This window comes from Limulus polyphemus, unplaced genomic scaffold (genome assembly GCF_000517525.1).
Source record: "Limulus polyphemus unplaced genomic scaffold, Limulus_polyphemus-2.1.2 Scaffold182, whole genome shotgun sequence".
Classification (NCBI taxonomy): Eukaryota; Metazoa; Arthropoda; class Merostomata; order Xiphosura; family Limulidae; genus Limulus; species Limulus polyphemus.
In genome coordinates, this window is record NW_013665792.1 from 930,543 (window position 1) to 941,099 (window position 10,557).

Here is a 10,557-nt window from a genome sequence, read left to right on the forward strand (position 1 = left end):
TAATCAATTATATCAATTCATCTAGTTAATTACCTAACTTTATCCAACATACAAATCATGCTTCAACACCTTAAATTAATGCCTGCACACTTGTATACAAAATATCATCACTCCAATTGCACTATGTATGCACACAATTTTAATATAAATGCAAAATTAGGACAACTTTCACCAGCTGATGGTGAGTTACCTGTAATTTCATACACAAACACTTGATTACATAACTTCTGAATTAAAACATTCTATAAATTAAATATTTTCAATTTAAAGTATATCATAAGTTTAATGGTATAAATTTTGATAATGCCCTTAATTTACAATTTTTTTTTAAATCATATATACACACACACACTAATACATGTTACAATTTTAACACAATTAGAATCCATTTCAATGGATACCCAAATCTACAACTTTTCATAAAAAGTTGAATGTACATAAGAAGCCTTTACCGTATCTCTCTCACTACAGGCTCGGTCAAAATGACAGTTTGTGACCTTTATAGCTTCCATACTACAACTTCTAATATGTTTTGTATGTCTTCACAAAATTTGCCAGCTTTCAGTAATCATTAAGTCATTTGTAGACCAAAAAATCAGAACTTTTAATGAAGTATTTTCACTAAACATTTCTCCATGAATACATGGAGTCAAAGTGTTGACTGCTCTGACTGCAAAGTGATTTCCATCTGAAAAATCTCAAAATTTCTTTTGCTTAATATCTAAAACCTCCTAAATAAATTTCAAACATTTTTGTTTCAGTAAAACTTCATAACTTGTCTGTTATTTTCTCCACCCTATCTCTCTGAGAGGTTGGTCAATTTGACCTCATAACTGCCAAAAAAAATTGGAAAAAATCTAAATTACCCTTTTTTTCTTTCTAGAATGACTTCAACTTGTAACATGAAAAAACATTTGTTTAATCATAAATAGATTTAAACTCACAAAATTACACATCTGTTTATACTTAAATTTTATTGTTGTGTTGTCCCTTGAACCATGACTGATATTCTCACCATAAAATTCGTAAATCACTTATGCTCACATTACCCTAACAAATTACATAACACCCGAGCTACTCCCATGTGTACCTCATAAAATTTTTTTTTTTTATCTAATCTAAACTTATCTAACCTAAGAAGTTTCTAGTTTTTACATTTTAGTTACTTTTATGATAATAAATAAAGAATACACATGTAAAACAAAATGTACAATACTTACCCGTGTTTTGTTTTTTTTGGTTGTCAACTGTCGATGAAACTTAACCTACTTTTTTATACTAATGGTACTACTGCACTAAATAATGTTTTATCTAATTAAACAATGCACCAAAGAACACAAAATAATCACATCTCAAAAGCACACAATGTCCCATAACTACCACAATTTTTCTGGCTTTCTAAATATGTGACAAGAACCATTACAAATTCCTCCACACTAGTCAATGTGTTTCCCATGCAAAGAAATTGTACTGTAATGTAATGTGATAGTTAGACAAACAAAAATACATTGGAATACAGAAATTAAAAATGTTATACGTAATTAGTTGTTTATTTGTCTAGCCCTACACAAAATATACACTGTTGCTTACTTTCCAATCATTGATATTCGAACAAGTCAGCTTGAAGAAAGATATTTTTTAACTAGCCGTGAAGATTTGCAGTAGTTTTCATGCCCTTTTCTTGAATTTCCCTTACTCTATCATTTTCAGACATGCCATTTAAGCTAAGCTTTTTTTGAAGGCATTATGTGTTAGATCAATAAATCCTGGTCCATTTGAAAAAATCTTATGAGGTCAGACAAACAAACTCACATAGACATAACTTTATTTAATAAAACTACATGTAAAGTAAAAGATACAGTAAAATAATGGTATTTATAATAGTGTATAGAGTAGGAAACAGTTACAAGCATTCAGCGTATGACATGGTTTCACGAGCTGAAACAAAAAAACTGAAGCTAAGTTATTGTAAAGTAAGGTAAATGTAATGAAGGCAAACTTAGCTGAATATGCAGAAACATCTGAATGTGTGTTTGCAAAGTGATAAGCATATGATTTTGAACAAACTGAACATGCATATTTTAGACCTAAATAAGTTGAGAAAGCCCATAGACATTTTTTTAGTTCAATGTTCATTTTTGTTTAGGAAATTCCATGTGAGTTAAGTGTTGTTTGGGTGAAACACTTTGCAAATAAAGAAACTTAAAGTAGAAATCAAAACCAGTTGTCATGTGATGACGATGACATTGTGAAAGTGTGTACCATACTCATTGCATTAAAAAGTTTGACTAAGCAAAAAAACAGGTAAGGTGATTCTGAATGGAAAAGCCAATATGCAATATGGACTCCTTGGACAAAGTCCTTGCTATTGATATGAGACTTTTGATTGAGAAGTTTGTGAGAAAATTTCCAAACAGACAAATGGAGGCATATTATTTACATAGAGATATCAATTATATTTATGTTTCGTATCAGTTTACATACATAAAATAATGTCAAATTTGTACTTTTCACTGATATTGTTTACCTCTTCAATATCATAGATACCTAAGCACAGAGAATTATTTTAAAAAACTGCTCTGACACATTTTTTATCATTTCACTCACAAAAAATCAAATATTCAATGCCATATACTATCATCTTACATTTATTGTCCACTTCAAGTTCATTAAGTTGTTTGCATGATTCCAATTCTTTTTCTAATACATTTGTTGTAGCAGCACTCAATTCTGTTCTGAAAAGACATTTCAAAGTAAAACTAGGTATTATACATTATATGAGAAAAAAACCAAATCAATTCTGTAAAGATTTACAAAATGTTAAAACCTGTTATGAGATTCTACCAGAAAGAGTTGTAACTCAATGCTATAAAGAAATACACCAAGTTTAAATTACATCTTAGATAATGCAAGAGAAAAATTTAACTCAAATCTATAAAGAATTATGTATACTCTTTCTCAATACTGTAAAAATTGCAAATTTTTATCACATATTAAACATTCCTTAACGAAAATAATCATATTAGTTCTGTCATGAAATGTACCAAATCAAAAATATATATATATTTTAGACACCCCATAAAAGAAATCATCAACTCTGTTCTCTAAAAAATCACATGTACCTTATGAACTTGATATTTAAAAGCTACACCAGATATCAATTTTATTCTGTAAGGAAATAATGCATATTTAAACTAGGTATTAGACTGTGCACAAAAGAGAATACTAACTCAGTGATGTAATGAAGCACAACAATTTCAAAATACATGTTGGACACAGCAAAAGTTTTTGAACAGAAAAATATTAACTTCTAAAGAACCTAGTGATTCACACACAAAACTTGTGTAATTTCATTAAGACCCAGAAATGAACTTAAAAGTAACCTACATATGAAACCAGGATAAAATTTTGATTTACTATGTTTTTAACCTCACTGGTGTGGTCTTTTCATCATTGATCTCAAAATATGCCAGTACCTGGTACTTTTATACATATATTATTAATTCTAGACCGGTCAGATATTGGAAAAAAGCAGACCCCTAAAGGTATTTCAAGGTAAAAGTTGATAACATACCTTATTTAGTTAACTTCATGTGTGCTGAATACCAAAATCCATGTTACTAAGTGGGAAAATATCATTTAGAAAGTGAAAATGCAAACAATTAAAAATGAACACCAAACCATTTTTTGAATACCTTTAATTAATGTTGAAATACTGTTCATTACCAGTATCTAGAGATGTATAAATGAAAGAATCACCTGTGCAATGCCTTCCTTTATACTACATACACAGGGTTCTGGTTAACCCAAACTCTCAGTTCCCATCGGTATGCATGAGTTTTCATCCCCCAGGTACCAAAATTAATCACCACAAAATGCTTCATATGCAAGCCAAGCACAAGAACTTTGCTTCAAACTGTGTACCATAACAAACTAAACAGCCTTTCAGTTTTCACACAGCTGTCCACAATCAACTTCTAACAGTTTTAATCAATGACAACAAATTGCACAAAAATAAAGCCACGTGAAAGTACCACATCATTAACCCTTTCACCCGGGGTAGGTTAAAGTGCACATGTCACAATCTTTCACGGAGTTACGTACAAAATTTAATTAAACTATTTTATTTTCAATGTATATGAATAAGCTTGACATCAGAACATAGGTAATAAATCAAAGTTTAGTATTATTTAAGTTTTAAATTCTTAATTTTATAAGGAAATGTTTAAAAAAATTATCAATCTCCTCTAGTATGAGAACTGTGATGTTTGTTATCTGTGTCTTCCCTCTTCTCTATAATTTTTTACAACTCCTCTGAGAAGTATGAAATTTAAAATAAATTACTCATTATACTGTTGTCATTGCTCAGGCAAAGCATAATTTACATAGCCTTCAATCTTATTTAATTACAAAGTAATAGAATAGAAAATCAGACCCCTCTTGCCACACCCACCTGTCACATACTCTCTTTCAGAACTTGCCAATAGTTCTCTCCGACATTTAAGAATATATCATTTATAACCAATAGAAAGCCAAAGTTTTCTCTATCAAATGATGTATTATATTATTTTGTTTTCTGTACAGAGAAATGTCTATTTTCTTTCCAGTTCAAACTTTATTCCCACAGGAAACACATCGACGAGCTTAGCTGAATTTTTAATGGATTTTATCACATAGTTAGAAAGCCAGAAAAATTGTGATAGTTATGGAAGATTGTTTCGTTTTTGCATGTTGTTATTCTGTGTTCTTTGATGCATTATCTAATTAAATAAAAATTATTTAAAGCATTAGTGCCATTAGTATAAAAAGTAGGGTTAAGTTTCATTGACAGTTGATAGTAAAAAAAAAAGAAGTGCAATATTTTTTGTTTTTCATGTTTATTCTTTATTTATTATTATAAATTTAACTAAAATGGAAAACGTTTTAGGTTAGATAAAGTGAAATCAATAATAACATTATTAATAATATTTTTTTATGAGGTACACTCCCCAGTAGTCCATGCGTTATGTACTTCGATATCATAATGTGAGCTGCATGTTAGCCACGTGACTTGCAATTTATATAGCTCGAATAGTAGTTAAATACGGTTCAAAGGGCAATAAGTATAAATAGATGTGTATTGTTACAAGCTTTAAGCTACTTAGGAAATCAAGTAGTCAATTTTAAGTAATGATAAATTAAAAACATAAGAAGATATTCTCATGTTTATTGGAAAAGTTGTTCATTTTATCCTCTTGCATATTGTCCTACTTTTGCACTTGCTGAGGGTAAGCAACATGTAGTGTACATTATAAATAGGTTTTTTGTTGAGCATGAAAGTGCACTTAACTTTAACCCTGATAAAAAATCATAAAGGGAAACAATATGCAATGTAAATTGTAGATAAAGTTTTTCACTGAACATTAACATGCTCTTTCCCACTTGCAGAAGGTAAAAATGTAGTGTACATTGTAAATAAAGTTTTTCACTGAACATTAACATGCTCTTTCCCACTTGCAGAAGGTAAAAATGTAGTGTACATTGTAAATAAAGTTTTTCACTGAACATTAACATGCTCTTTCCCACTTGCAGAAGGTAAAAATGTAGTGTACATTGTAAATAAAGTTTTTCATTGACAATGAAGCACTTTTTCCTCTTTTTTTGAGTTTATTAAATTCTACCTCTGGGATCCTTGAAAATCTCACCAGGACTCTTGAAAGAAAAAAAGTTGAGAGTCCAGAACCCTTCACTGTGGGATCCTAGTGAGAATCCTGCAAACATCCATTTGTGTTCCAACTGTACAATTTTGCGTAAAGAGACTATAGTAACAATATTAAGACATACAAGATGAGTACTATCTGCAGTAGGATTCCACAGTTGTGGTATTAGAATATCAGCCACGGTGCATGTAATGTACAGAGTCAAACATGTAATTACAGACTGTTCAGATAACTGCTCTGAATGTGAATTACATGAATACAGTGTTAAGAGTGATTGATCACAGATCATTTTCAGCATTTTTTCATATAACAATTATTTCACTAAATCTGGTGCAACCAAACAGTCTTGTAAATAATAATTCTGCTTTACAGCATTTACTGTAAAGATTTCTAAATCCAATGCTAGACTTTCATCTAATCATTTCCAGACATGCATCTGGAGAAGACCTAGACATATCAAATTTGAAACAAGTCATCCATCAATTTTCTTCCATCCCATTTCTTCAGGAGCAGAAAAAAAATGTTTATTTCAAAGTATGCCTGTCTCTACATTATAGATTGGTAGTGTGCTTGAATGATGCAATACTTCAAACGATCTCTAACTACTGTCTAAATGCTGGCTCCGTTATCAATTATTGCCTGTCAAATATAACACCAAGTGGGCCGGTGGTGCGAGTCAATTCAAAATCTCATATACTGGCTTGCCTACTCTAATTAACAGATTAGTGTTATTTAGGATGGTAACACTGTCAAGTTACATTATATTGGCTCACACAGTAAATAATAACACATTATTTGCAAATACTATCCTAGCCAACAAATGTTACATGAGAGATACAAACATAACAACATGGCACTCATTTTAAATTCATGCCATAATTACCATATGTCAAGTCTGTAACATAGTTTTTCAAAATTCGTACCCTAACAATTGACCAGAAATGTTATATTACCAACTTTCACCCTAAAATATTGTTAGCATTAATAAGAAAGATTTTCCATGTCAGCATTCCAAAACTGACCAGAAAAGTTATGTTACCAACTTTAACCCTAAAATGGCATTAACATTAACATGCAGGTGCTTATAACTGCTAAAACTAATTACATTTAAATTATGATTGTTACTACCTATTACAAATCATATTTTATGATTAATTTGTGTTGTTAGGGATTTTATCATATCCAAGAATTTCAAAAGAATTTTAATTCTTCAAAGAAATGTGATTTATTTGCTCTATCAACTTTGGTCTCATCCATTCAAAAATATACTCATAGTATATAATTGATGTAGGAATGACACATTTGTATGACATTTGATTTAACCTATGCTCACAAGACAATTATATAGCCTAACAAAATATCATGAATACTTCAAGGATTTACATCTGTAATTAGATTTATAATCAATTCTTTAATAAAAATTCTTTCAAAATATTGATTTATGTGTAGTAAAATTATTATTAAATATTAAATTGATACATAAAATATTCTCCTTAATGGATAAACTGGTTACCACCAGACTCCTTATATGTTGGGTACCTCCTAAAATTAACATAGTAACTTCTAACTGAATTAAAGACAAATTTTAAACCCTAAATGTTCTAAAATATTACTAGGTTTCCAACTCTAAGTATGAAGAAAAGCATGTTATTAATATTAGTTTTTCTTTTTACAATTACACATTCAGCTTCACTTTTTTAACATGGTGTATCCTTCTAATGATCAGTGATGTCTTAGCACAAAACTGGAAACGTTTTAAATAACCTTTACTTTCAGAATTCCTCTTCTGTGACAGAACTATCCAACTACCTTATAAAAACGAAAGTTAACTTTGCATAAGCAATTTATGCAGAAGTTTTTCAAAATGTTAGAAGTGGAATATGTAGTTGCCAAAGTTTAATTTCTTACCACCAGTTCATTATGCATTACTGGCATAAAACTAGTTTTTTATCCAACAGTACTTCCAGTAAAATTTATCTTAATAATTTAATAAGAAGTCCACAATACCAATCTTCATGTAAGCTTAGTATTTTGATATCAGTCTCGAGCAATTTTAAAAACTATAAAGTATTTCTGCCACTTATGTATCTGACAAATATTGTCCTATATTCAATATTACACTATAAACTTTTTATTAATATATATTAAATTCTAATAACGTAACAACAAAAATGTGTCCTACTGCTTTATGTTTTTTCTTTCTCTTTTTCCCACAAACTAAGCCTTGCACCGCCACCCTCAGCTCAAACTTAGGTTGGGCCTTAAGTTTTATTTCTACTCTCTTACCTAAATAAATCACACCACTGGGTCTTGGCTGTACACTGTGCTTCAGTTGTTCCAGCATTTAGATAACAACACAAACTGTCTACAGCACCCCCATCATTATCTGTTAAATCCACTCTAACTGAAAGTTTAGATTGTCCTTTTAGCAGCTCTTCTGACAACTCACAATACTGTGGAAAATCAAAGCTTGAATTTCTTAATCTAAAATACATACATTTGTAAGTTTTGTAATTGTATCAAGAACATGAGTTAGCCTCAATATTTAACTCTATCATATAGCTGTTTAACCTTAATACTGTGTTTTAGTGATAGAAAATTAATAAAAACAGATACTTTGAGGATACAAAGTATTTGAATACCTCAGTCTTAACTGTCCCAATAAATGTTTTCAACAAGAAGGGAGTAGACTAACATTTCATTTAAACTTTTTTTTTGTAAGCCATTCTCAACAAGACATGTGGCTCAAAGCTAACTTCATCAGGACAGTTGAGGTAAACACAGTTGATATGTTATTTATAACAAAGCACACAAACCATGATTTATTTCAAAGCTGAAAATATGTATTTGTAAATACTTCAACAAGTAAAGTGTATCTGAAATTCTATAATACATGCTTCATTCTAAAAAATCATACAGTGTTAATTAAAAATGAGATGTTTAGAAATTAGTATACAAAAAATTTATGTTTGTTCAGTGTTACTATACTAATTCAAAAGCAGATGTTTGGTATCATAAAATGCAATGTTTTTAGTATTACTTAACTAATTAAAAAGATGTTTAGAAATTTGTATTATTACACTAGTGTTACTACACTAATTAAAAATGTTTAAAAATTTGTATTATTACACTAGTGTTACTACACTAATTAAAAATGTTTAAAAATTTGTATTATTACACTAGTGTTACTACACTAATTAAAAATGTTTAAAAATTAGTATCATTACAAGGATCATGTTTTTGTAGTACTTCTAAATAACATAAAAGTTTAAATTCTTAATACTTTATTATACAAATTTAGAAACACAAATGATCATAAAAAAAATACATGTAATAAAATACAACTAACGGAAAATATTCTCTTACCCAAACTGGTGAAGAAAACTTAAGATGACTAGGAGCCTTCCACAAAATTTCTACCACTTCATCATTAACAGTCATTTGTAAATGATTCTGTACAAAAGTTTTCTGTAAATAAAAAAACAAAAAGAACAAAAGTTCTAAAACTCTTTATTCAACATTTATAAGATTATTAATAATGACAAATAAAGTACTAACTGTGACGTCAAAATAAGACATTTCATTATGCCTAGTGGCCTTACAAATTTATTAATGTTTTGTGAACTAAGATATTCTAACTAATCAGACTTTTCAAATATTATTTGAGCATTTCTCTTTAATAAGATTATTCTTTAAAAATTTAACTTTGTGTCCCAAATTTCAATCCAATGATAAATGGACCCGATACTGAAAAGTGAATAAAGGTAGCACTGACCCTTAAAATTTGTCATATTTACATCCTGAGAAAACACTGTTAAACACTTCTCATAACCTTCAAGTTAAGCACAAAACAATATCACAATCTCTAAAAATACATATTCAGTCATATGCATAACTAATGTGGCAGGGATAAAGAAATACATAACAAACTGTTTTAATGCCATTAACTTTACTTAGGAATGATACATGTGAAAAATGATATACATGCTCATTGTGAACATCCTCATAGCTTGAATCAAAAACTTTGCAAACTTTCTGCAATGTTAACGAGCTATTGGCAGCTATTATGTGAAAACTCAGATATACATATATTAAGTTTCATTTAGAGGAATATTTGTAAGGAGGGAGGTAACATCAAAGCTTGCCATGAAGAGATTAATATATACTGAAGATGGAATCTGATAGAATTCTGAATGGTTTATCTATGTCCCCCTTTTTGTTAATAAACAATGTTGTATAAGTGTTGTAATCTTGTTTATTATCAAACTTCGTTTTCCTTCGAACTCATCGATTGCTAATGTCCTGATTCGACAATATGGGAATGATACTCTTTGTGTATACCGTGCCTGTGAAAAATGGGACTTTATAATTAAGAAAGTTAATCTCTATATTTGCTTCCTTACTAAATGCAAGCTCCAACACGTCATTCCTAAGTTCCTCCATTTTAAATTATCCAACTGAAACCTACAAAATTCTTCACCTTACAGGACTTGTCAAAAGAAATTGTTGGATCAAGAACTTTTGGCTGAAACACAGTCAGAAGACACAGCTTACTGAAAAGTTTAACGTGGACACAACCAATCCTCAAAACGCCGTTAGTATATTAGATTACACCCACCTACTTAATAAGTATTCAACATGCCCAAAATGTGAAGCTGAGCATATTGACTAACAAATTTCTGATAGTTTTGATCCTGATAATTTGATTGTGAACCTCACTAATATTACACTAAGTAACCAATGTAAATCCGCCCTAGCTAAAGGACTTAATTTGTCTCTTCCTCCACAAAAACTGAAGTATGCTAATTTTCTTTATCCATTCGAACAGCTATACAGAAACCTGAAAGGTCTTTCCATG

The 10,557-nt window shown here is 29.8% G+C and overlaps 1 protein-coding gene across 1 annotated transcript in view; it reads right to left on the reverse strand.

Annotated features, from left to right (window-relative positions):
- The window catches only part of LOC111084949 (geranylgeranyl transferase type-2 subunit alpha-like), a 22,462-nt gene that overhangs the window by 7,631 nt on the left and 4,274 nt on the right, over nucleotides 1-10,557 (reverse strand). Inside the window, exons 2-4 of the mRNA XM_022381661.1 lie at nucleotides 9,066-9,167; nucleotides 7,986-8,152; nucleotides 2,647-2,735 (exon numbers count right to left, since the gene is read on the reverse strand). Coding sequence (XP_022237369.1) covers nucleotides 2,647-2,735; nucleotides 7,986-8,152; nucleotides 9,066-9,140 — 331 coding nt within the window. The 5' untranslated portion in view covers nucleotides 9,141-9,167. The remainder of the gene's footprint in view (nucleotides 1-2,646; nucleotides 2,736-7,985; nucleotides 8,153-9,065; nucleotides 9,168-10,557) is intronic.